Here is a 27,529-nt window from a genome sequence, read left to right as displayed (position 1 = left end):
CTAGAAGGGGCGTGTCCACTCCACACCATACGTACGTACTTATAACTTGCAGCTTGATTGTCGAAAGAGCGAGCCTTGACTTTACTATACCCGTATCTAAGAGAGCAAGAGGTGAGTGTAAGGCCTAAGGATGAGTGCAGTATATTGTTGCTTCAGATTTGAGCAGAGGAGCAGATGTATAGATGTCTATCTTTAATATTTATATGAACCATCACATGCACAATTTTGGCTTGGGTGCACGCCAGCGCCAGTGATAGATCTATTGGTACTGGAATTCCTTCTAGATATGTTTGTATTTATTGTAATTATAGTGTTAAACATTTGTATCCAGCAACAATTTATTAAGCCTAAGATATTAAGAGTCATATACACTAGATTTTACAGATGGCTTGTTTCTCAGGTCCGTAGTAAAACAAGCGTGTAGCCATGACAACTCTGTCACCACCCCCTCAACTGCCAGGGGAGCAGATACGACTGCTCAATGCGATTGTGGACGTGTGTCTGGTGTATGGCTTCGATGAGACGTGTCAGTGTGACCTGGTTATTGGAGAGGGTGACTCTGAAGTAAGTTATGTTGTGGGAGAGGGGACAATGTGCAGCTGTGCAGTGTGGTCAGTCACTAACTATATTCTTCGCTTCAGAGAACATTTTCACCCACAAATGTATCTCTACGACTTAACCTGAATAGAAAGATCGACCTTTTCCCCATGAACCAATGCTGTAGTCTCCTCCTCACTATAATTATGTGGCCCTTAAATATTACCTCTTGATCCGCCTCTTATAGTTTGCATTTTTCTCGTGTGTAGATGACATTATTTTTTGGTTACTCAGTATACTGAAAGCCATTATTTGCTCATAGTCCCTAGTCAAAACAATCGTTATCTTTCGTGACTTGAAGAGTGTTACTCGATCTCTGTACAATTATAGTTACGTGTATGCATGTACAAGTACGTTTATAATTAGTGCGTAGGTGCACGTACTATACGTACGTATGCTCCTCCTCACTCCACATAATTATGTCAATATCTCAATTGATCAGCACAGTAGGAGTGATTATTTTACGGTACATAATTATACGTAGGATTGCGTTTGTCAAAGCGAATACCAAACTTGCTCTACCTCTATAGCATTCAAAATACCTTCTTAACAATACTTGTGACAATGAAGACCTTTGTGCATGCTCTACATTTACATCGATCTGCAGTGACAATTAAAAGACCACCCAAATACGGAACACTGTTACAGTTTTATAATTACCTCAGTCTCCACAATGAAGGGTGTTTGTTCATGTCTATAGTAAACATGTGCACCTCTCTACACGAAGGACAGCATGTCGAGATATTTCTTAGGAGCTGGCACCCATAAGCTGATTAAAATAAATCACAGGTCGAAACACCTTCTATGCGTACCTATACGGACACACGTCCTAGTGTTTATTGACCTGGCTGTTTTATATAGCCGGTGGCCATGCTGGTTTCACTGTTACAGTATCTTCACCCCCACCCCACCCCCTCACTGTTTATTGAGCTTTTTCAGGGATCTTTCCCAGCCCACCGTTGATGAACCCCTTTTTAATTCACCTCTCTCTCACTACAGGATATTTCACTGCCCATGGAGAAGATTTACCAGAGGGACATCAATGTCAGGTTCCTACAAGTCATTGCCCCAGGCAGAGTGTACCCTGAGAGACACTGTACCACGACTGTGAAGGCCTTCGAGGTCAAAGGTACATGACAGTATAATTATATAAGTATATGCTTCTAAGCCAATAGGCACGTACGTTGTGCACTGTATGCCTTACATTTCTGAAGTCATGCAACCTATGAATCAGGTCCTATTTGCAAACTTCATTTCACACTATGCAGTACCAAAATAATGTGCGAAATGAAGTACATGTACACTGTCCACGTAAGAATTTACCTCAAAAGAGCACGAAATTAAATTGAAAGCTATAATTATGTATACATAATTTTTATCTTGAGTTTTCCCAACAGTATTAGTACAATAATTATGTATTGTGAATTTCATGCACAATTAATGTAACACAATGATTAATAGTATGGTCAGACTTGTGCTTCCCTGCGTACACAGGTTCAGTAGAGGACTCGTTGATCATGCCCTCATCCACTCACTCCAACAAGCAGTTCAATGTGGATGAACTCGGTCTCAGTTGGGACACAATTGAAAACAGACAAGCGTTCCTTTTCCCTCGTAAGTGTGACACATTTAAACTGTACTAATCCGTAGTGAGTTTTGACAGTGAAAGCAAACATTTCTGAATCAGTATTGCAGTGTTTTGTACATTATACAATTACATGTACATGCATACATACATTGTATAAATGAAAGCACCACAGGTGCTGATACCTCGGTGAAGGTGCCAAAGCTACATTTAACATAGCTTCTAATAGCTTCACACATCATTGCATGCACAGGGAAACTCAAAGAGTGGGTAATGATTGACCATGATTGTTGTAACAATCGATGCCAAAAGTTCAAGTCTAAAATTAATGGATCAGCAGAGCCTTGCAGCTCTCTTCTCACTCTTGCAGCTACCAATAGCTAGCGTTCTAGTGCAGAGCTAACTACTAAGTAGAGTAGCAACACTCCATGGACAAGTTATTCTACGCACTTTTCTGAAAAGGCTGCAGGCATTCCGTAAGCAAAACAAGGCATAACTCAAGAACGAAGCATTATTTTGCAAATCCACGAATTGAAATCCATGACTAGAAGCCTATAGAACTTTTTGTTGATCCTTGAGCAGCTGTAGCAGTTTACACACACACACACACACACACACACACACACACACTACCGTATACCTCGCTTGCGCATGCGCACCGAGGCATGATTATGATACATGTACGTGTACGTATAACATATCTACATGTGCATACAGGGTGTCATACAGAATTTTGAAGTAGAGGGGGGATATAAGAAAAGTAACTAAAAACTTTGCTAGAAAAAGGTCCACTGTTATTTCAATATTTGTTAGTATGCCAGCTATGGACACTCAGTACCTAAATGCAAGTTTTAGGGGGGGAGTTGGAGGGGGATATCCCCCCTTTCCCCTGTATGACACCCTGACATAATTATATACATTTTGTATATAATTGTGTATAGTTATGTATCTACATTTTCGATTCAAATTTCTTTGCATCCAGTTAGATCAGAGATGTTACTTACATTGTACCTGAAATGTTTTAACGGTATATATGTCACATCTTTTGCAGAGGGAGCCAAGATCTGCTCTGATCTGAAGGACGTTGAGCCATCACTGGTGCCCATGCTGTTCACAAATGCTCTGGGGGATTTCTCGTACGGTGTCGGCATCAGGTTCCTGCGACCTTTCTTCATTGAGAAGAAAAAAAACTGCAAGTACGTACATATGTATATTACTGTTAGTGTATAGTGGGTCATGAAGTTCGCGGTTAAGCAATGTGTACTAGGTTAATGAAACCCCACCACTCCAAATAATCAATGCGTATATAATTATACGTGGCGCACATACAAACACACACACACACACACAAACAAACACACTACCGTATACCTCACTGCGCATGCACACCCGAGGCATGAATATCATTATCACTATGAATTCATCAATGAATTTCATTAAAAAACCCACCGTGCATGTGTGTGTGCTTAAAAGCAATTTCAATTTTTCATTGGATAATTAAACTAGCTATGGCAGGAAGAGGGCAGGGCGGAGGACTACAATCTCATTTGAAGTGGCCTTATTACTGATCAAGGTACATGTATCTCCAATTAGACATAATTATGACCCATTCATCTATGTAAACAGATTGAGCTAGCTAACAGGACGCACATATTCGTGGTCAATGATTTCTTCATTATGCCTCAAGGCGTAGCCGCACGAAGGATACGGTAAAGCTGACTGTGTGTGTGTGTGTGTGTGTGTGTGTGTGTGTGTGTGTGTGTGTGTGTGTGCGCGCGCGTGTGTGTGAGTCTGTTCCAGCTGTAACTGCTCAATGGTTGCTCAAGCCTCAGAAACATGCTCAACTGATGCCAAAAAACATCCTCGTTTTGACCAGAAGAAGGTCAACACAAGGACAATAACCTCCCATACCTCGAGTGCTACAGACGCAACTCCGAAATGTCCCCACTGCAAAACCCAAAGGCATCCTGTATATGTCTGCCCTCAATTCAAGTGTCAATTATAACCGTTGGGAAGATAATTATACCGTCACATGCTCACCCCCCCACACACACACACACACCCCCACACACACCCACACATGCAATGCGACCAAACTAACAGCTTCTATAGGCTTGTAGCCACGTTCTCTTGGATTTGTAAAAGCTTCTTTCTCGAGTTATGGCTAGTTTGACTCACAGTGAAGGCTGTTGCAGTCTCTTCAGAATCTTTTATAGAATCCTTCGTTCGCACAAACTTTCTATTCAACTTATAGTTAGCCTTGCGCTAAGCGCTAGCAGAGCCTCCAAAGTAGAAACTTTTCTTTTCAGTATTAATCGATCACTCATTTTTTCGCTTTTAATGATGTATAAACGATGTACATGCAGGGGCGTAGCCAGACATTTACCAAAGGGGTTTCTGAAGGAATTATCGCGCCGCGAAATTTTTGAGACCACGCCCATTTCCGGTGCCACGCTCCTTAATTATGCCCCTTATGGCTGCATTTTTGATAAGTCGTAGCTTCAGTTCTCCTCGGCCTCATCTCCTAAACTTTTTAGTTGTAAGTACAAATGTACTACCAGGATCAGTACCATTGGCATTGACAGTGGGCATGAGCTCTGAGGTTGGTGGCTGGCTGAGAATCAAATTGTGGTGAGACTGCATGATGGAGTCTGAGCATGCAGTAGAGGAACTGGGCTGACAATCAGGTCTCTTATCTTGGATTGCAGAAGCTAAACTTGTATTAATAATAGGCATTGAAATAAATCCAGGCTAGATATCAATCCATACTCTTGCTAGTCTCCACCCATTAGCAGTATACACTGTAAAATACAGTCTGGAGTCTGACTCTGAGCAGTAGTAGAGGAACTGGGCTGATCTTGGTCTCTTATCTTGGATTGCAGAAGGTAACTAATAGGTGCAATAAATACAGACTGGATATCGTGGTCAATATTAACTTCAGCACATGATCAGCCCCACCCATTTTTCAGCAAGCAAGGGGGTTTCTGGGCAACTAGGAAACCATTAAGCTACGCCCCTGTACATGTATACTTCCGTTTTCCTTTTCCTGCTTTTCCATGCCCCCACAATTTTCTACGTGTATTTGTAACTGATTGCAATCATGCGGATCGTGGTGTGACACAAGTACATGTACCTGCATACTGTGCATGTAGTTTTTTGCGATCATAAGTATAACATTAATGTTAAGTTTATGATGTGCATAGTAGTACATACGGTAATGACATCTCCCCTTACATAGGTACTTCTGCTTGACGCCGTGGTCCAGTTCAGTAGTGCCCTCCCCAAGCAGCAAGCTGATCTATCTGCCAACGTGTTGTCTACTGGTCTCTCAGAAACCGTACCTCAAGTTTATGAAGGATGCTTTATCAGGGTACGTATGTGGCGCGTCAGAAATATACATACAATGTGTAACCACTTTATTTGCTTGTGCTCTAACTACCTTTCCTTCACACAGTATGCATTCGAACTTGAACATGCATGCACTGTTTACATGTAGTTGCACTCATATATGCATGCATTCATGTGACGTGTACGTAGGTTCTACCGCTGGTTGTCAGATTGTGATGAGTTGTACTTCTGGTCTGGAGTGAGGGAGTTTGCTGAGAGGGTTTTCCTTGTACCAGCCCCACCCCCTGGACTCCTCTCCATTGTGAGTGTCATGGTCAGATAAGGATATTTTCAAATTGGCACATGCATAATTATAACAACAGATTGACCGTTAAATATTTGTATTTAAAAATTTCGTACAGCTCAGAATTATATAACGTAGGACCTATTGTGCATTAATATTACCAACCCGCTATACGAGGCTCTAGAAAACACTTTTGCCTTATAGAAATGTTGTCTTTCTTGTACTGTAGAGTGTCAGTCTTCCTGGATTCTCCTCACAAATTACCGTCAGGCCCCCCAGAGGAAGTGAGTGAAAGATAGCATGCATGATCAAACTGCTGTGTAACTGATGAACAATCATTATATGGATATAGTCTAGTGGTAATTTTGGTATATGGTACATGTTTGTATCATAGTTATGCTTGAGTACTGTACAGTGCCTGCATGTGTACGTACATTATTGTACCCAACAATATTTGGTGTAGGGAATTGCATGAAGTAGGGAATTGCATGAAGTGTGTTATGTACTTGTACAATGTACTATGATGCTCTCCTGGCTATAGTATACTGTATGTGATTGAACTTCTTCTCTTTTTGTTGTAGGTGTTGAGACAGATATTCGTCTGAACCACCCGTTCACATGCTTGGGTGTAGCTAATGTCCTAAGGGTCATCTGTGCCATTCTCACCGAACAGTCGATTCTCTTTGTATCATCGTCTTACTATCTACCAACATACGTCATCAAGGTAACTGGTGTGAAGAAGAAACGTTGTTCATTATTATAGACTTGAAACTACATGTAAGAATACTGTATAGTAGTAATCACCCGGTTAGCTCAGTCGGTAGAGCATGAGACTCTTAATCTCAGGGTCATGGGTTCGAGCTCCACATTGGGTGATGATAGTTATTATTTTCACACTTTGTGAAGTGCATTGTTAATGGTATGTACATTACATATAATTATACAGCACTTACAAATGTGCCGTCGTCCTACATGTATGTGGTGGTTGATTTGCAATAAAAATTCATTTTGGGGCTCTGCGCATGCCCTTGTACATGTAGTAAACTTTTCTAATTATTTCAACCTACTTTGCATGCATAAGCCCAGCCAGTGTGAAAACACTTCAATGAGGCTGTGGAAGGCTAAGCGTTACTTTCCCTATCTACTGTGCGTAAAGCGGCCGTCTTGGAGTGATGTTCACTGACATCTGAGAATTAGCTTTATTGTCGTGTGCGATCACTGCCCACGTGGTTCTTGTCAGGAAATTCATAAATTACAGTGTGATGATGAATATCATTAACGAAGACACTTTTATACATGTATGGATATTACTGTTGCCAGAAGGGAAGCTGCCAGTCTTTTATCTCAACTTTCTCTCCAATACAGTGAGTCTCTTGTGAGTTCTCTCTTTGCTTTCTTTTAGTAGCCATTGTATTGAGCAATAAATTATTGCTGATTCAGCAAAGCAAGTAGATTGCGCATGCGCAATAGTCTATTCTACTGACAGCCCTTCCTCTTTTTCAGTTTGCCATTTTGTCCAGATTTGCGATGTTTCGGACTAAAGGGGTCCGGATTAGCGAGGTTCTACTCTTTCTGTTTTATAAACCACCACATACTTATCGCCTTTGATTGCCATGGAGATCTTTTTGGATATGTTTCTTTTACCTACACATTTCTTAGAAATGTTACAATCACCAATAAGAGCAATTTTTGCATTTTTTAAGACTAAAGGCACTACTGTACATGCATGTGAGCCAAATCAGCAGAAAAATTGTTCTAACTAATGATGTGCATCCCATGTGGTCTAGTGGTTAGGATCCGACGTTTTCACCGTCGTGGCCGGGGTTCGATTCCCCGCATGGGAGATTCCTTTTTAACCCTTTCCCCGTTGAAGCCGTCATATGACGGCCACTCTAGTGGTCATTTTCAAAAATTCGCTGTGCACGCTGTGTTGGAGCTATACGCACGCTGTAGGTACCAACCAGCACATGCGCATTGAGCTGCTCTTTCACATGGTATCTTTAATATGCTGCCTCGAGGTACGCTTCGTACAATAATATCGAAATAAAAGTGACTGTTTGATGATGTTTCAAGATCTTCGTAGTACAACCACAGTGAGGTTCTAGAGCAGTGAGAATATCGATGCTTATGGCCTTGTTGAGTGAGAGGATAGTGACTGGGATCATAGCTAGATAAGAAGCTACTTTAAGCTAAAGAATATAGAGGCTGAAGGCCTGAGGAAGAAGCTCAGTCTAGCGATGGATAAACTTATTGGATCTGGTAAGTAGCATCTGTAGTCTTGATAGCTTCATGTATTTAGGCTAGTTAGTACAGCAGTGGACATCATGAGCCACTATTGAACTTGTAAACCTGTGTGTAGGTGAAGAAAACATTTCCCAGGAAAAGGGCGTCTGCTGGTACGACCTCACAGAGAACTTTCTGCAGATCCTGATTGAACCATGTCACCGTGAGAACATTGAGAACACTTATTTAGTGTCTTTAGCCACTCTGTGCCCTCATACAATATTATTTGTGTACATAATTGTGAATGTTTGTAAACAATTGCTAATTAGTGGGGGTGGTCAGTTGCTAGGTAACGAAGATGGTGTCAAGATACCTCTGGGGTCTGCGCTACCTGTAGGAAATAGTTACAAGTCATTTCAATGTATGGTTCATGATATAATAAGTTATTTATTCTGTTTTAATTAAAACGGGGAAAGGGTTAAGGTAAATCCCTGAAGATCAATTAAGCTTCTCTTCTATAATCTCCTTGGTGTAGATGCCATCATGAACATATTTTTGCATTGATTAATTTTTGCTGCATGCAAACTCAAAGAGTGGGTAATGATCGACCACAATTGTTATTAAAAACGATTGATGCCAAAAGTTCAAGTCTAAAATAAATGGCTGCATCAGCAGAGCCTTGCAGCTCTCTTCTCACACTTGCAGCTACCAATAGCCAGCGTTCTAGTGCAGAGCTAACTACTAAGTAGAGTAGCAACACTCAGTGAACAAGTTTTGCGATGCACTCTTCTGAAGAGGCTGCAATGGCATTCCAAGTAAGCACAACTAGACATAACTCGAGAATGAAGCATTATTTTGCAAACCCACTAATTAAAATCCAAGAAAACATGACTAGAAGCCTGTACTTGCACTTCATTGATCCTTGAGCAGCTGCAGCACTCTACACACACACTGTGTAAACACACTACCATATACCTCGCTTGCGCCTGCCACCCGAGGCATAATGAGATCATTGTCAACAATTGCAAACAATAATTATGACAATACAAACCCAATTTTACCTCTACATATAAAGGTGATTATTATATAACACTCCAGCACCTGATACTTTTTGAGCGAAGCAAAACATGGCGAGAGGCATTAGCACAGCGCAGCTTGCATCACTCGTTACCCGAGGCCGTGCCGCGGCCAGCAGGTATAGCAGGGTTTCATCTAATGGGGGGGGCAGGGGTGAACCTTCCCCCCACCCAAATGTTGTAGAGTAATGACATCATCACATTAGTACGTCTATGATGTGCAATATGTAACTACATCTCCTGTGATGCACTAGCATGTAATAAGGGGTGTGGTCAAACATTTGCGGCGTGTTTAGGCGCGCTCAAACCCCCCTCAAACATTTAATCCTAGATGAAACCCTGTATAGTATATAGTCGTTTGGTTTGTTTATTTGTCTGTTTGTAATTTCGCGAGTAAAAGCTGAGAAGCTAAGAAGCACGTTGGCTGGCTAACTCTACACGCGACCTTTTTTCGAGGTAGATCTACATAATTATTTGCAGCTGAAGGGATTCTTTACCAGTCTCTACTAAAGCAGTTTGTTAGACTCGTTGCAGTGATTGTATAACTGAACACTCCTCTGGTTCTATTTATCCATGTCAGTCGAGGGTTAGCACTTCAGTGCTCTAGTTATGCCTCGAGGCATAGCCGCACGAGGGATACGCTAAAGCTGACTGTGTGTGTGTGTCTGTTCCAGCTGTAACTACTCAACGGTTGCAATGCGACGAAAACTAACAACTTCTCTTTCCTCCATTCATGCAGTGTCTGTTCTCGTACATCACGCCGATGCAATACAAGTTCACTGTGGCCCCCATTCTCCCTGCAGACAGCCTAGAGCTACTGGACGCCCCATTCCCCACCATAATGGGTATCCTTTCTTCTCAGATGAACACTGAGGAAGTGCAGAGGGTAAGAATCTATGCATATCTACATGTATCTGCATGAGAATTGGGCCTCAGTTTTTGAAGAAAGATAACCGTACCTCTTACTATAATTTATACCGTATAAAGGGTAATTTTCGTGGGGCAAAATATTCATGGTTTTCGTGGTTGAAGGTCTAACCACGAATATTTTACCCACGAATGAAGCGACCTTGCCTACCTTTACGTGCAGTGCAAGCTCCAACCACGAAAATATTACCCACGAAATGTCTCAATATTGCTGAACCACGAATATTTTGTCCCCCGAAAATATTATCCGCTATACGGTATTTACTACTTGTAGTCGGTTGGCTAAGCGTTTTTGGTATGTGTCCTTGTGACACAAACTCATTGATCTGTTGGAAAGAGCCCCCTTTTAGCGGCATGATGCAATATTTACGCACTGTACAGTGGAACCCCTGTAAAGGTCAATATATACATGTAAGACTGTCATTTCGGATGATGCCGACAGTGGAACTTTTACTGCAGTTAGTTTCACACTCTACGTTAGTAGTTCCCTTCCCTAGCACTTGTCTTCCCCCACAGTGCAGCAATGTGGTAATCGTGGACGTGGATAATGGAGAGGTGACCTGCAAAGACTTGGAGACCACATTGGCTTCACTTCCCCGGCATGCAGAGGAGACCTTCAAAAAGAGGTGGGGTTTAGGTGTTGTGGAGGGTTGGCTGTATGCATTTAGAATGTTAGAGTGTGGCATTTGCTTATAATAATCATAATAATTATACTCAATTGAGTATGTGGGCCTATCTGAATCACATCCGCTACCCTCAGATACTCTGAGCTGGTGAAGAAAACGTTCTCTTTGGAAGAGATGGAGAAACTTACCTTAGCCTCATCAGAGGAGACCCTCAGGGAGAGGGAAAAGTTTGACTACTCCTATGACGAACTGTTATCAAAAAGTTAGTTTTGTTGCACTGCGTATAGCCTGAGCTCTCGATAAGGTTTGGACCTCTTGTACGCTCTATACACTGATATCACCGCTTTAATGTTCGAATTATTACTACATATATACATGTTAATAGTTATAGACTGAGTCCAAGGTCTCTATGATAGTGACCGTTGGACGAGGTCTATAACTGATTTAGAATAGTGCTAAGCAAGCTAGGCTATAAGAAGACTCTGCAACCAAGAGTTTCTACAAGCCTCAAGCAACGTTAAAACTTCGCTCTGGCTAGTCTACATAAAAACTCACATTGAAGGCCGTTTCCGTCTCTTGAGAATCATGCATAGCAAAAACTGCTAATAGAAAGTTGCTATTCTACTTAGTAGTTAGCTCTGCACTGGAGTACTAGCTATTGGTAGCTGCAAGAGTGAGATAAAAGCTGCAAAGCGGCACTGCAGAACACAATTTTTAACGATGCACTGCATCATCGTTACTATGACTTCAACATAAATTTCCATAGGCAAGTACATATAATGGATCTCTGTAGAAGACCTTTGCTGAGGTCTCTAAGTGAAATATGGGACCTTTCAGTAACCAATCAGATTGCACTATTTGTGACAAGCATTTTCTAAATACAATGTACATGTAGTGAATTAGAAAGGCACGTATCAATTATGACTGTAATTGTATGATAACTGTTATTATGATAATGATCATTCTTATGCAGTGTTTCTGGAGCTAATGGTCAATCTGTACAGGTGAGATAGCTAGGGATCTGAAACTGCAGTAATGCATGCCGTTTTCAGGTGTGGCTGGGTGAAGTGCAGCACTACTCTAGCTTAGACTGTAGTTATTATTTTATGCCCTGTCTCCTCATCCTCATTTTCCTCATCACACGTACATGTACAGCACTCCTCCTGTTATGTACCTTACTTACGCGGAGGTGCTCTATAGCATTCAATAGCGCCTAAAACAATAATTTTTTTGTGTTCCGTGCAGTCAGGTTACGCAAGAACGGTTGCACAGTCGTATCAAGTTTGAGGAGACAGTGCGGCTAATGCCTGAGGAGGACCAGGATTTTTATCATCAGATCGAAACCACCGACATGTTTGCTTCATTCTGTCATGCTAGGAGGTACATGCATGTACATACGAATGAGTACACTCATTTGCATGTGTATAACATGTCAAAAATAATCTTTGCCAAGATGTGAAAGGCAATAGCTGTTATTAAGCCACGTTTAATTGTTAGTTTTGGTGTTGAAGATTATTGATTATCGCATAATATTTAGTTAAAGTCATGGCTTTCTATAGTTTATTGACACCCTTGACTACCCACAGACAGTGTACTGCTCGTGACGAGTTCACCCTACTGGCCGAACGTCTCAAGCGCCTTCAACGTGTGACAAAGATCGCTTCGGAGGATTCGTTCACTAGCAGCCTTCAGATTAGTCATCGTTCTAGTATTGTCAACCTGTATGGTGCATCCTCTAGTCTCAGGACCACTGCCAACACTTCTCATGGGTGCGTTTGGAGCTAGGGGCAATCACGTACTTTGTACAATTACATGCATGTACATGTATGTAGGTCATTGCATGCATGTCATTTGTTAGTAACTACTATACGTGCAGGAGCTAGTCAACTGCATAAACCTTGCTACTGCATGTCAGGAGCAGATGAGGGATTGGAGCGTCTTACTATGCGGAATCTGTATCGGCTAGCTATGTACAAATCATATGTCCAACCGCTAAGTGCTGCTAACGTTATTCATTGTATTTACTATTATTAGATCAAGTGTTATCAGCCACACATGTACAGAGCACTCAGGATATACATGTAACATTCGGAAATGTGGTTAAGACGATAGTGAATCCGCAATACTATATAGTAATGCATAAAATAGTAGTCAACCACCTCAGTCGATCAGGTGCACCTGCCTTCTCCAAAACCTTGCCTTGCTTTTGTTGTCTTTTGTACTATGTGGCACCGTCTCGTACAGATTCTCTGGAAGCACTGCATCCCAACCATAAGCTGGATTACTCTCCATTTCGTCCACCATGGCTGTACATACGTATCTACTATATAACACCTATTTGTATTCACTATAACTGTTGCAATTTAATGTTTGTGTCTGTAACTGCACAAGCCTGCATGTTCATGTAACATGTGTAAATTTCTCAAATTAGCTATTAATTATTGTGTCTTTAACCCTGTTTTTACACTGCCTTAGAATCTGAAATATGCTATTCCGGATTCTAAGGCAAATTGATGTCAATCTTTTTGCGTACATGTATATTAAAGGAGAGGATTAGGCTGAGTGTACTACATAGCTAATAAGAACTTCTCCTGTGTCTATTATAACTTATAGTAAAGAGTTTGTTACGTACGTAACTAACTTTGAATGCCAATCGCTAGAGTTATTCTCCCCTCTATATGCAGAAGTCTGCCCCAGAACCGTTATCTGACGAGCCCATCGTCGTATCGGTCCCACGCTCCCTCTCAAGTAGGTGGGAGCATTTCTGTCAATGAGGAGGGGCCTCTACGCTACTCACCACAGGGAGAGTACAATAGGAGTAGGTTCTTCAATGTGCTGTGTGTATTACGTATGTATGTACCACTGCTATGTTACCATACATTCCTTCGGCTTGTATATATTTATATATACTTTGAGTTTTGGATTCTCCAAAATGCTGCATTCTGCAACTAATAATTAATAGTGGCTGCATCTTTCAAAGCCAGGCCATGTTTTTTAGCGATGCTATAGTTATCTGGGGCCAATCATTTACTCCATTATACATGTAGGTGGAAGTATAGTCTCACTGGAACCAGTTCTACTAGAGTTGCCGTCATTAGGGTCAAAGTTCACGGACAGAGCAACTTTTCTGGAGGAGGCCATTACTCTACTGGAAGAACTAGCCAAGGTGAGGTTGCAATGGACCCGTTCTTATTGGTCCTGAAGAAAGGCCAACAGCAATGTAGAGGTTAGGCTTCTCAAATGTACAAATGTGTACGTATACCTCTACATAATTAATGTGTATAGTGTATTATATCCAATAGAGCACAATAGAACAGCCTAATTTTTGGGTGTGCACTGTCATATTTAAAACTCTTTATACTTGCATTACTTCCCTGTTCTTCTAACCACTCAGAACAATGCAGTCAAAGCCCAGTGTCTGTACTTGGGTGCCTACTACAGCATATGTCAGGGGGAGATCATCTCAGGACTCGACATTTTGTTTGACACGCTCCAAAGAGTCGACGTTAACCTTGTGCCAGATAAGAAGTATATGCACGTATAATCCTCCACTTTACACACCAAAATGATATAAGCCCATAGTACAATTATGAAATTCAGAATGGCATTACTTGTGATACCACTCTTGGCTTTGCACACGCATCCTCTAATGTATTCATAAACTGACCGTCTTTATATCACTAACTTATCAATTAAATAGATATCTTTTTGGCCTGGCCGACACATAGCGTAGTATACATATATAATTGCTACTATGCAGTCTTATATACATGTGTCAAGAGCGCATAAAAGAGAGAGAGCGTGTAACTTACGCATCTGCTACTGTACGGGCAGAATCCAAAACCACTACTATAAATAGAACAATTCTCACTGCTGCATGTGCATGGAATGTAATCCCACGTGACCATAGTTCTATTTATAGTAGTGGTTTTGGATTCTGCCCGTACTGTAGCAGACAAAAGTTACACGCTCTCTCTCTTTTATGCGCTCTTGATGTGTACATGTACATGTACATGTACATAATGTACATAACGTAGGATTTGCAATGATCCCGGCCTCCATCTCTTTTTAGATCCCTACAGGTAGTGCTGAAGTATGTGAGTAATGTTGAACAGGGACAGCTCTCCCTCAAGTCCTACTACAAACATCTTCTCCCCTCCAAAAGAAAGAGTGCTTCAGTGAGGGGCCCATCAGGACTCTCACCTTCCACATTCAAGTAACACACATTCCATACTCGTGACTTCTAGTCCATTTACGTTAGACAATTAACTATGTAGTCGTTGCATTGTTATACTTTATTTCCTTAGCCTTATACGTACACTGTGGTACTCAAGTACATTTTCTATTAGTTGACTTAACCAGTGTAACTGCCCACTAAGCAGACTCACAGAATACGTATTTGTTCTATAGTGCTAGTCATGCGAAACTTTTAATGTTGATGATATTTAATTTCAACGTCTAGCCTTAAAATGAAATAATTATAGTTGAGAGTAATACGTTGTACTTGTTGTTTCTCTCTTCAGCTTAGACAAGAAGATGCCAACAAAGCCTCTGAGTAAGTTTTGGAATATTGTTTTTTTGGACTACCTTCTGCATAATTAATTTATTATATGATGTCACTTTTAATTAATTACGTAGCATTAGTGTATGTCATAATTATTGTGTTAGAATCTACGCATATGTACATGACGTACTGTACATAATGAACTCTTAATTAATACTATTATACGTTTTCTGGACACCGCAGATTTGAATGATTTTCTCAAGCTGGTTCGACAGAATGCTATTGCAGAAGATGCTGAGTCAGCAACTAACCTCCATCGCATATTATCTCAGGGCATTAATACCAGTACGTAGTGTTTGCCATACACTTTTTGGTTTTTGAGCCACATACGTCTTGGCTTTTGACGTGTGTAGTTTATTTCATTTTGCCTCACTCTTATACATGAAGTTCAGAAGTCATTCTTATGCCCATGCAGCTATTTCACCAGATACATTCCGAGTGTTCTATGACTCTTGGAAAGTGGTTAGTTATAGCAGTTGCCACTTTCGTCTCACCTTTTTTTATACCATGCCTTGTAATAATTATACGTACACGTATGTATATATATAGGTACACCAGGATAATTCAGTGATTGAACTGCCCCTCATGGAGCTGGAGAAGGAAGAGAAAGGTGTGAGAGTGGCAGAAACTGTATTGGCTGTCTCGCAGGATGAGAAGACTAACTACGGATCTTCCTGCACTATCGTACTCACCACTTACAGGTGGGGACCAAGCAATTTTTATACCTGGCTCAGATAGAGGGTTTTTCAGACACCCCAACTTGAATACGTGCATGCATGTAAACACACAGCTGCACTACATACTATGATGGTTGTGTGAGTCAATTAATATATATGTACCCCAGTGTCGTTGATTTTAGTTTTAGTCTCGCAACAATTATTTGACCTCGTGTGTCACTAGAATTGTTATACAAACTATACATGTAAATACCCCCACAGTGTGTGTACCGTACAGCGGGAAATTTTCGCTATTTGGCTGCAGGGCCCTCAGCAGAAATTTCTCATATACGCGTTTCAACCAAGAAACTACACCCAATAGCTTTGCATGTGAAATACCGGTGCATGCCTGCGCTCGAAAAACGTGAAATTTTGCACATCACGAAAATTTCCCGCTATACGGTAATTAGTTTGTATATTTCTACACCCACGCATACAAAATTATGATACATGCACACATGCATGTACGTACCCTTTACACAGAGGCAGTAGATTGGTTGTTTCAGTTTGTATTTTATTTTGGTGACCTAGGTTGTTAGTGGTTGCTGCTTTCAAGACTTACGAAATGGCTGACTTGCGAACACAGATCCGCTTTGAAAATTTCAGTCACTCCACGATGTTTGGGGGCACCAAGTTTCCGGGTATACGGATTGAGAAGCTGGACAAACGCAGTTCTGGAGACAGAGCTCGTCCCACGACTGGTGGTAGTACTGGTTGGCGGAAACCGACGAAACACGTGAGTAGGGGAGCTAGGAATTTTGGGCTTGAAATTCTGAAAAGATCCTTCAAAGTTATATGTACATGATGTACATGCGTATTATAGCTTCGTGCGTACTTAGCCAGCAAGCTATGTAGTTATTATAGCCTCCTTTATTATCAAATTGTTGAGCCTACAATTCAAAGTCATAACTTTGTGTGTTTTAATTGCCTGTGCAAACTGCATGCATAATAAAACGGCACGTATAATTATGGATACTTGATTTCCCCTCTCTCCCACCAGATGGACCTGTACATGGCTTTCCGCTCGTCAGTAGAGAGAGACAATTGGTATCACATGATACGAGAGGTACAAGTTGGTTGGCAGCTATCACAAGGTGAACAGCTTGTTAATGATTGCATTAACCTTGCTGCAAGAAATGATTAAGCAGGTTTAGCAGCTCGAAACAAAATGAACACAATCAATCTATGTATAATTATTATATGTACACAAAGTAGCTGCTTAATAATAAAATAATGATCACGCCCCCACCCTCCTAGCTCGGAGAGACCCGTGTGTGATGGTGACGTCCAACTCGCATGTGATCCTCCAGAACGCTATTAGTCAAAGCGGTCTCCTCGACAACCACACCCCTGCTCAAAGAGTCAAGCTGGCACTGGTGAGTGAACAAGGTTGCCAATCGTTAACACTTTCTAGCCCCACAATTTGTCTTTATTCAGAGGCTGTCTTTTGTTGTGTAAATTATTATATTATGTACATTGTACGTATTCTAAAAATGATTCAGCTTCTAATAAAAATAGAATCCAAGCTTTCTAACTGTCACTGTGTGCGTGATAATTGGCTTCTGAGAGAGCCTTGTAGATCGACAATCTCAATTGAGGTACTGAACGTTCATTGTGTACAGACATTAAAGTTTATTCCCTTCGCAGAAACTCCTGAGTTTTCAGTCGAAAGATGTTTCGGAAGTGAGCAAATTTACGGTGGATAATCTACAGTACCGCATCAACCCTTGCCTACACGAGGCAGAGAGACAAACCGTTGAGTCTCTACTGTATATCCCACCAAGTAAACTATATTATTTGTACATGTATGTAGAATTACGATGAGCATGCTAGCTACGTAGGTCAAGCTTTTATGTGTTGTAATTATGTGCACGTGGACAAACTACATGTAAATGACAATTTAAAGCTGCATTCTGTTGTTCTGGCACTGCTATAGTTGACTTCTACGAGGAAGAGCAAGGAAAGTTGTGGATAGGGCTGGTGAGTGTGTATGTCCAGCTATTGGGTACCATATAAGACTCCGCTAGAAACACTCTTACAGTACTCTATACATGTATGTGTATGTGAAACTTGCTGGGTATACAGAGCCTTTCCCTTCTCTCTCTCATCCAGGGCAATGGACGTCTGAAGGTATACGACATTGAGGCCAAGTGCTTCGAGTGCGACATCAAAATTACTGAGTCGAGACATGGCAAATCTGCACGACTTGTGAGTCTGATTTACGATGTAATCACTGCCAACCAGGCCCTTGAAGCCAATGTAGTGCAAATTCTTGACACCCAGCTTAAAATGGTCACCACTGTATAATAAATAGGTGACAGGCTCTGGGAAGGGCTATGATTGCTCAAGTTATTGTAGCAATAAATTGCCAACATAGTACTTGGTATAGTGCACGTAGCTAGGGTATAGACGTACATGTATTTTAGTCACAGCGCCGTCATGACGTACTTTTCATCACCATACATATTATTTACACACACAGAACTGCCTGCTACTGGTGGGTCAGCAGGTGTGGGTGGGCTCTCACAGTCGAAACATACACATCCTGGATGTACAAACAGTCACTCGTGAGTTGAGATGCACTTTTGCCCATAATTATTACCTTCGGCTTTGCGTCATCTGATTTGAATCTACAAATTAATAGGTTATGTACATGTAGCTCGCTTATGTATAGGGCCTATGCATGAGGTATACGTGTGCATGTGCATACTACTACGATAGACCACTCTTAAAAGATATGCACTTGTGGCGAACAATGCTATATAATTATTGTAGATTTTATTTTCTGAGAGCAGGGTTTTTTGTTGCCGTAACTCAAGTGTCGCTTAATTCTACAGATGTGTCACAGATTTCCTATCTTGAAGACGCTCCAAAAGACCTCATGTTAAATCGAAACGGAAGGTCAGTTATAACTATCAGGAGTATATATTCTATGTGCAGTATTACTCTGCATGCAGCTTCTGCTGGATGCTACTGTTGCATTTACCTACATGTACATGTATATCAGAGGTGCACGCAATGCATCCAGGACTTTGGGTCAGGGGGCAAAGCCTCCCGCGGCGTATGCTTCTGAATCAATGAACTACGTAGGGGGGGGTCTGGGGGCATGCTCCCCGGATATTTGAGGGTCTCTGGTGCAATTTAAGTCATTAGAATTATGGCAGTCCTATTAATGAATCTGCCAGATCCTATATGGGGGGGGGGGGATTACCTCCCTCAATTAATACATCCCTGCAGTATGCATGCATGCTGCTGCACTATAGTGAATGCAATACATGTAATTCCATGTACGATGTTACCCTCTAGCTTGGTGTGGGGCCTGCTGCTCAACGGGATACTGTTAGCCTGGGACCCTGAAACAAGGACTAGAGTGAAGAAGGTCGGCTATAGTGTCTGCATGCATGGGTAGAATAACCAGTAACGTGCTTGCATACGTGTCTACATTAAATTATTACATCACATTGACTGTCGGTCATGCATGGATAATAATATGTCGTAGTATGATGAGAGTTTGATTACTCCATACTGTATAATTATACTATTCATCACCCCATTCAGATCCAGGTCCCAATTGTCAGTACCTCATCTGCGTACACTGCATGTACATGTTTCACTATCTGGCGTGACTACATCTGGGTGGGTACTAATAGGGGCAGCATAACGATCATGGATACGGAAACGGGTGAGGTGGACCACGAGTTGTTCTTCCCTGGAGGACGCAGGAGACAGATTGAAATCAAGCACCTTGCACTGTCTTCAGAGGATGAGGTGAGTGCACATACATAACTATACAGTAGAATACAGTAGACTCGTTAATCCGGTCACGTACCCTTGGGACAGTGCAGCTTGGCCAGGTGGCAAAATAGCCGCGGCTAAGAAACGACCCTACCTCGAATCTAATCAATGGCTAATTTTACGGTTCTGTCTCAAGGATAGGATCTATTATGCCCTCTATTTAAGTGTAATCCAATTTTTATAACACCCAAAATGTCATATACTCTATTAAAAACCTAGTTTGGGGCAGCCAGTATAAATGGCAGGTATATAGGCAATAGATATATAGCCATTATAAACTGCATGTGTGCATGATGTTACTTAATTGTACTCTTGGTTTTTTGCACATCTTAACATAATTATATACATGTACAGTGGAACCTCCATAAAACGGACACCATTGGGGAACAGCCATTTGGCCGTTATAGAGAGGAGGTTCCGATTGCCAGCTATGTATGGTCTATGAGTCATTTCTTGCTGCAAATAACTGCTTCTTTAGCTCATACAAGCTTTGAAAAGGCTGTAGAGACAAGCTAGCTACAGCTAGGTTTTTACGATTGGGCAAAATAATGCTGTCTCAGCTAATTTGCTGCTAATTCTGTGTGTGGCTGTCCGTTCTGGGAGGTTATTTTCCATTGCTAAAGCTGGTTGCTAATTCTGTGTGTGGCTATCCGTTCTGGGAGGTTATTTTCCATTGCTAAAGCTGGTTGGAGACTAGACAGCTGCTCGTTATACGGAGTAGAGAGGTGGCTTTACATTGAAGTCATCGTAGTTTCAATCCGAACCTGAGCTCTTGGCCGTTATATAGCGTGTGGTTGCTCTTCGGAGGTGGTCGTTAATGGAGGTTCCACTGTATATGTTGTGCTCGTGGTTTTTCACGGAGGACTAATAATTATTAATAGGAAAAAAATTAATAATAGGCAATTTAATATTATTTTGAAGCATCATAATAATTATTAATCTATATACCATGGCCTATAAATGCAACTGTTACTCATTGTTTCAACTCTGTTGCAGGTATGGTGCAGCGTTTACTGTCTCCCCAAATCAGAGGACTCGATATTCATTGCCGTCTTTGACCCTGACACAAAAAAAAAGAATTTGCAGTACACAGCTCTAGACAGCAGGATATCAATAATACTGCCAGTCAAAAATACTGTGAGTATATAGGAATTTTGTGCTTGTAGCAGTCTACACTAATAATCCTATTATTTGAGCCCTGTAAGCCATGTATCGCATGACTCAGTTTTGGTGTAATTGAAATTAGCTGCCAGTTTGGGGAGATAAAAAATTATTATTTGAGCTATTTATACTAACTCTATCTACAGTCAAATAATTATAGGATTTTTGGTTTAATTCTAACAGTCTTTCTCTTGCCATTATGTATAATTATATAGATGTGGTGTGGTTCCAAGAGTGGTAAGATCTACATATTTCACTCACAAAGTTACGCCAGTGGAGCAGGGGTGAGGATCGACTATATATTTTGTACACTCTGCATGACTACAATTTATGGTTAAAATTAATGTTCAAATTGTATGCCCTCCTCCCTCCAGATGCCTAAGATCTTGACAGCTCATGATGAGGACGTGGTTCGCTCCATGACCATGACAGACCTTAACCTGGTGGTCAGTGGAGGAGGTTCCAACGATGGCTATGCTGCTGTCTGGAAAACTATTGAATTACCGTGAATAATGAAACCTCTTAGCTTATTTAGACTGTACGTTGGTTTGTGTTTATTATTTTAGCATGAGGAGATGTGTATTGCGTGCTGCCTCCTACAAATATAATGTTACTGATAGTGATGTGTATAGCTAATGCAGAATGAGGACCCTAAAATTAATAATAATTATGGACCAGAGAGATAAACATACAAACCATCCATAAAGGACACCTCTCTACAATTACCCCACAGTGCATGTATTTTATTTGAGGTTCTGCTGCATGTACGTGCATATTGTTTTTGTGCTCCTCAGTTTTAATTAGCATAAAATTAATTATGTGTACATACATGTACATGTACTGATCTGAATTTATGGCATAACAATGTGAGGCAAATTTACAAAACCAATATTATTGTGCTTCTTAGCCAACTGTCCCACTATAATTATGCCATAGCATTATTATTTTGAGGATCCCACCCTTACATACGGACATCAGCTGTGGAAACGTCACATCCCACATGCTCGCTGGTCTAGGTCCATCAGTTGATTGAATGGCTCATGGTATACACTTTCTCCTGCAGAATCAAATCACAATCACAATCACAATCACTATCACAATCACTTTCAAAGGAACCCGTCAATCGTAATTATACGTCGCCCCTGAAGTAGGTCATGCATGCAAGCGCCATATAAAAAGTCACCTAAGCCATCCACGTTCCAAATGAACAGTTCGTAATTAATTTTAAGGGCCACCTATAATAATAAAAATAATTAATAATTATTATTGGTGTACCAGCCATAATTATATAAATATGCTGTGTATAATCATAGATAGTAGAGGAAGGGATTGGAAACGGGATCACGTGAGCTTATGCCTGCAACGTAGGCCTCTGGGACCGTGCGCGTGGCAACCTATGACACCTTGAGGTGTGATTTTACTGGTTTTGAGGTCAAGAGAAGCTTTTGAAAAGAAGCAAATGAGAGGATACTAGGTAAGTAAATGTATGAATAGCCCTAAAATTTGTCTTGAGGCATGGCTAGGTACAAAATGAAACATTATTATCTAGCTAGAAGTCATGTTCACTCTTGGTAGCACACAAAATTTGAAGATTTTACAACACTTAGCTTCTTCTTTTTATTTGTGGGGTAAGAACTGACTTATGAATTGCATCTATTGTAAATGAATGGTCACAGTAGTAGTACATGATGGTACTTTATTGCTTCAGCTATATATTGGAAGTGGGGATATCATACTTCCTGAGTTATTGACCGATTTGTTGATTTCCACTAGCCATCTTTGCGGGGTAGCATCTCCATAACTAAGTTGAGTTTATATTCGAGACTCGGCAATATTAAAGATCAATGTCCATATTATTGCTTCCAATCCATTAAATTACTATTCATGCTCTGATTTTGTCACCGCAGTGTCGATGTGTGGCAAGAACTTGGACTGAGAAATCACTGGAAGAACATTGATAATTTATGTATAATTATGTTTAGATCATGCTTATACCTTTTGTTGATTGTTCATTGTTGTCTATGCATGATCATAAGCTTGCTTAAGCTTTTAGTTTAGTATAAACTGCCATTAGTGCACAAAAAGTTTATTGCAAGCTCAGCACTTTAAGCTGCATCCATGGTCGCGGCTACATGTATAATTGAGGACGGTCCGTGTGAAATAGTGTTAATTGCCTGTGTTTCCAATCCCCTTCCTCTACTATCTATGGTATAATTATGTTGTGCAAAGAATTATGACGAGTGCAAATTCATAGCCATGGCAAAAAGCTATAATTTATATCAATAACTCACAGTTTAGCTTGACACTCCTTAAGAGTAACATTCCACAGTTCAAGCAACTCTGCAACAAATTAAATTAAATATTAAGCCACAGTACGTGCATGTACGCGTGCCTTATATAGTCATGCAGAGCCTCAACAGCCTTTTTGTTACTTTATAACAGTAAAATTTAATCCATACCTTTGCTGTCAGTAAGCTGGGTCGAAAGAGATGCAATCTTTAGCTCACATGTTTCACTGGTGTCTTGTAAACTGTCAAGAGCCTAAGGGAGGAGAACTATACAATCACGTACTGTCTGCGCTTCTATATAATTATTGTACACAATTACAAATTATAAAAGCCTCCGGTCAACCAACCATAATTATACGCATAATTATATGCCATTTCAGCAATTCTACTCACCCCCCCTCCGAGAGCAATGTTTAGTTGCTCCTGTAGTGACTTCTCTTCCTCCTCCAGGCCTTTTACCATTTTCTCGAGAGAGTTTACTGTAGACTCCAGGGAACGCTTATCTGTCTCAAGTCTAGATAGCTCACCCTTTAGTCGAAACATCTCTGAAATAATAATTGTTACATGTATAATAATTATACGAGCATTCACACCAAATACTGTACTTGGGGCCTTACATGCACGTACACATAGCTAAATACACTCAAATGGGATCTAATAATAAGCATGCATCCATTGATTGTAAGTCTTTGATTACGTTGGTGTTTAATTTCTGTGTACAGGTCACTGCACTGACTGTACCTCTCTCCAGTGTAGGTGACTCTGTTGTAGACTGGAAGGTAGAGTTCCTCATATACAATGAAGCAGACAGAATGATGACAGCTAGCAACAGAGCAGCACAACAATTGTGTCTAGAACAAGCCATTTTCAGTCATGAAATTTTGCCAACCATTAATAATTATGATATTTCTCATAGGTACCGTTTAATAAGGATGCTTGAATGAGGTAGACTTCCCCTGGCCTGGATCATGGACAGCACAAAAAGAGAAAAATACATTGTTGAATAAAAAACTACTGAGGTTCGATTTAAATAACGAAACAGAAGAGCTATTGATAACTTCTGGTGGTGAAGAATTCCAGTTCGATATTACGTCCAGAAAAAAGGAATGTTTGTGCATGGGGGATCCGGGATGAGGTGCAACATGTACATGTGGTATAAAGAGCATTTGGTTGTGTGGATGGGTGATGGGATATAGCAATTGATATAAAAAAGCAGGCATCAAAATAATAATTATGCATGTAGTGAGAGGGAACAATTCTGAAGTGACTTGCTATACAACTGTGCCACTAGCTAGCTGTGTTAATGGTCGACCAGTCACTAGTTCACCAATCGCCTCGTTCCACGTCTCTTGCACAGACCGCCTGGGAAATTCCATAGCAGCACACTCTGAGCTCAAGAACTGCAGAGCATAATCGTTGTCCATTATTAGGCACTCAGAATTTGACCAAGTACACAAGGCCAGTTCACCACCTTGGTGATCATCTGTTCGTTTGAGTATGCACCTTCTTGGCAAATACACTAGTACTGAAAGCACCGACACATCTACAGCTTTGAGTGTGATGGGAAGATAGGGAGATTTAGAGTAAATTAACACCATTTGATCGTTTTCTGGCCGGGCACTTGCTTGAACTGCTCTCCTTTCCGTCTCACAATGTTGAATACTAAAGAGTGGTTTAACCCATTGAAAGACAGCAAACAAACACTGCAGAGAAATAGTAGCAACATTGACGAGTACAAGATGCCAAGTACGAGCTTTGGCCAGTAAGTGCTGTATGGTACTGACAATGACAGTTCGACTAAGACCAGTTTGTGTGGAGCAGGCACCGCAAAACCATGGCCCAAGACAACAGTAGGAGTTCTTTAGGTACCACCAGCAAACAAAGAGTTTGTACATAAGGTCGATCACAAAAAATATTGTTCTACACATTTTGCTCAATGTCCAAGGAGAGCTACTATTAAGCACACTAAAGTACACTAGACCAAGTGAGTGGCAAAGACCAATAACATTCACAAAAGTCATTCGAAACATGAGCTTTTGTTCTCTGACATTGTCATTTGGGATAAAGCAGACGGGGTGATTGGTGATCCAGCTGCAAAAGTAGACTCCTACAAAGACAAAAATTGTTGCTAGTACGACATAATTATAACGTACATACATGTACACATGTACCGTGCCCGTCCTAATTATAGCACCAAAAAATGATCAATTGCGAGACTACACATAATTGTACAGTTTTGAGTGGTACTGTAAGCACTGCACTGCATCATGCACTACCGGTACAGCTAGCAGGAGCTCTACAGTTATAGCTATAGCTAGTATTACAAATACAGTCGCATTCGAGACATATCAAGTGCACTGTAATGGCCTACAGGTTTCAACTATACTACAGAGGATTTCAGATTGGTTGACTCTTGGCTAAAACTTGAAGTGCAGTCGCTGTGTGTTTCCTTAATAATGCAATATTTGTTAATTAGTTATTTGGGGCGAGCGAGCAAGCGAGTCCCTTAGTTAGTCATTAACGTTGGTCCGTGGTGTATATATGTATGTAATATGTACAATGTATGTCATGGACCGGCATACGATATTTGCTTTTGGGACTGGTGATCCTTTACCAATTTCTACGTGAGTCAATAAAGAATAGGATAGCTTAAAGATATGAATAGCCTAGTGACAACGAAAGAAAACAAGATTAGCAAGAAGGAGGGAGCGAGAGTGACACACAAAATCCCAAGAAACAGCTGAAAAACGGGAGGAAGTAAATATTGGCTTGCTAGACACAGAGAAAGAAGGAGTGAAGGTAACGAAGTCAGAGGGTTCTGTTACCATAAACATTTACTTTGTGTAGAAACTCGACAGGCACAAATAGATGCCAATGTAAATGAAGCCAGCATTAGTGTTCATTGCAGAGACTCCAGAGGCCAGACATGCATGCAAGCACGCCTACAACAAATAGCAGAAAGTGGCCAAACATTGTTCATTACAGACACTCCAGAGGCCACACAGGCACGCTTGGAACAACGCAGGCAGAGGCATACAGGCGTGAATCCAGGTATGCCTCTATTCGAACAATCAGCTGTTTAATTCAAGATGCTGAGGAGATGTTTATATCTGCAGTCATGCCAATAATGTCCATCTATTGAACCACCACTTGGGCAATATGGATACATAGGCCATGTCATCAACCTGCCACAAGATGTGGTGTCATTTGCACAATTTTCCCTAGACTTCCAGCAGGGTTGGATGCGTCGCTTGCCCCATGGCGCTTGCGTCACCCTAGTAATAATATTAGTGGTCCACTTCAAACTTTTAACTAACAGTCATACTCAACCGACCTGAAATCCTCTGTGTTCCTATTTATTGCTGTCTGATGAATTAATTAGAACATGATTTACAATACTACTTATTTATTATGGACATTGCTAGCAACAAATACGATGATGTAAAAACAGCGTTTATCAGTTCCACTCTATAATTATTAATAAAACACACAGTACACGTTAGAGAACTACATGCATAATTTTATACCTGTAGCTACACCCACCTTGTATAAAGACACTGGTCACCTTTGTAAATGCTGCAATCCAATAGTACAGAATCAGTGGTGTTTCACTAGTGAGATGTTCAAACGTTTGATGAACATCCGTACAGAAGTGCAGTATCACAAGAACGGAGTTTGATGCTAACAAGAAACAGATAAAAAACTTCACCACTTGTGAAACATTAACGGGATAGCTAAATTTCCCAAACACAGTCCCAAACATTTGTATACAGGTCTTGCCTTCCAGAATCAACAGAGCGATCCATGACGTCACACTCAAGACAAAGTAGTTCGTGACAGCCCTATAGTCAGAGGTGATAGCAGTCTCACGGTTCGCCCAATTCCTGCCATCCAATATTCGAGTGCGTGTGTAAGTACCATACAGCAGTGAGCCAGCAGCTACTATGTCCACGAGCCATGCTCTCTTATCGAGGACTTTGTACCCGAGAATTAGGCGCAAGACAACAGCCATCACTAAGTGGAAAGTTGGTGGCATGAAGGTGTCTTGTGCTGTGTGTGTGTGTGTGTGTGTGTGCGTGCATTTTTATTTTTTTTTATTTATTTTTTTATTTATTTTTTTATGCATATTCGCATATACGTACGTGTGTACAGAGATGCATGTCTAATAATTACACAACACTCTACTCACTTGTTAAAATGGCGTTGGATTCATCCTGTATAAAATTCATGTTGATCGATCAGTTCAGCTTCAGATGCTGTAGATCTCAGCTCAGTCGCCTTTAATTATAGAAGTAGATCTACGTCCACAAGAGTATTTTTACCATTTCAATCCCCAAAAA

At 40.9% G+C, this 27,529-nt stretch overlaps 2 protein-coding genes and 2 non-coding genes across 6 annotated transcripts; 3 read left to right on the top strand and 1 right to left on the bottom strand.

Moving 5' to 3' along the window:
- Positions 1 to 21,524, top strand: LOC135338304 (DENN domain-containing protein 3-like). The gene is made up of 36 exons (XM_064534389.1): positions 1 to 111; positions 401 to 564; positions 1,597 to 1,726; positions 2,092 to 2,211; positions 3,234 to 3,378; positions 5,421 to 5,552; positions 5,720 to 5,831; positions 6,043 to 6,097; positions 6,395 to 6,537; positions 9,852 to 9,998; positions 10,556 to 10,665; positions 10,800 to 10,927; positions 11,639 to 11,669; positions 11,911 to 12,045; positions 12,252 to 12,434; positions 13,350 to 13,483; positions 13,713 to 13,831; positions 14,060 to 14,193; positions 14,738 to 14,881; positions 15,189 to 15,220; positions 15,413 to 15,514; positions 15,645 to 15,691; positions 15,779 to 15,930; positions 16,477 to 16,681; positions 16,946 to 17,039; positions 17,203 to 17,321; positions 17,593 to 17,728; positions 17,882 to 17,925; positions 18,058 to 18,153; positions 18,428 to 18,512; positions 18,783 to 18,846; positions 19,252 to 19,324; positions 19,504 to 19,713; positions 20,737 to 20,877; positions 21,117 to 21,185; positions 21,276 to 21,524. The coding sequence occupies exons 2-36, from the start codon at positions 427 to 429 to the stop codon at positions 21,408 to 21,410; spliced, it is 4,044 nt and encodes a 1,347-aa protein (XP_064390459.1). The 5' UTR covers positions 1 to 111; positions 401 to 426; the 3' UTR covers positions 21,411 to 21,524.
- Trnak-cuu (transfer RNA lysine (anticodon CUU)) lies at positions 6,616 to 6,688 on the top strand. Its single transcript has one exon. It is a non-coding gene; the product is annotated as a tRNA-Lys (tRNA).
- On the top strand, positions 7,586 to 7,657 carry Trnae-uuc (transfer RNA glutamic acid (anticodon UUC)). Its single transcript has one exon. It is a non-coding gene; the product is annotated as a tRNA-Glu (tRNA).
- A 223-nt stretch (positions 21,525 to 21,747) lies between the features above and the next one.
- LOC135338312 (uncharacterized) lies at positions 21,748 to 27,521 on the bottom strand. 3 transcript variants are annotated; one of them, XM_064534405.1, is made up of 8 exons: positions 27,379 to 27,521; positions 26,733 to 27,239; positions 24,110 to 25,296; positions 23,931 to 24,040; positions 23,583 to 23,734; positions 23,361 to 23,442; positions 23,193 to 23,241; positions 21,748 to 21,958 (listed from the first exon to the last, which is right to left on the bottom strand). In XM_064534405.1, the coding sequence occupies exons 3-8, from the start codon at positions 24,184 to 24,186 to the stop codon at positions 21,940 to 21,942; spliced, it is 489 nt and encodes a 162-aa protein (XP_064390475.1). In that variant the 5' UTR covers positions 24,187 to 25,296; positions 26,733 to 27,239; positions 27,379 to 27,521; the 3' UTR covers positions 21,748 to 21,939. The 3 variants fall into 2 exon arrangements, 2 of the variants coding, with proteins under 2 accessions (XP_064390475.1, XP_064390476.1); XM_064534406.1 differs by lacking the exons at positions 24,110 to 25,296; positions 26,733 to 27,239; positions 27,379 to 27,521 and having other exon boundaries at positions 23,931 to 24,103.
- Positions 27,522 to 27,529: the final 8 nt, after the last annotated feature.

This window comes from Halichondria panicea, chromosome 7, assembly GCF_963675165.1.
Source record: "Halichondria panicea chromosome 7, odHalPani1.1, whole genome shotgun sequence".
Classification (NCBI taxonomy): Eukaryota; Metazoa; Porifera; class Demospongiae; order Suberitida; family Halichondriidae; genus Halichondria; species Halichondria panicea.
Note: the sequence above shows the minus strand (reverse complement) of the source record. Positions and strands in the feature narration are given on the sequence as shown.

Bases quoted from the DNA above. Each gene is read 5' to 3' on its own strand.
- LOC135338304 (XM_064534389.1), top strand. From the start codon at position 427: ATGACAACTCTGTCACCACCCCCTCAACTGCCAGGGGAGCAGATACGA. The intron at 565-1,596 runs GTAAGTTATGTT...CTCTCACTACAG, and splicing joins TTGGAGAGGGTGACTCTGAA to GATATTTCACTGCCCATGGA. The intron at 9,999-10,555 runs GTAAGAATCTAT...CTTCCCCCACAG, and splicing joins ACACTGAGGAAGTGCAGAGG to TGCAGCAATGTGGTAATCGT.
- LOC135338312 (XM_064534405.1), bottom strand. From the start codon at position 24,186: ATGTATTTTTCTCTTTTTGTGCTGTCCATGATCCAGGCCAGGGGAAGT. The intron at 24,041-24,109 runs GTACCTATGAGA...GGCTTGTTCTAG, and splicing joins TCAAGCATCCTTATTAAACG to ACACAATTGTTGTGCTGCTC. The intron at 23,242-23,360 runs GTATGGATTAAA...AATTTGTTGCAG, and splicing joins CCAGCTTACTGACAGCAAAG to AGTTGCTTGAACTGTGGAAT.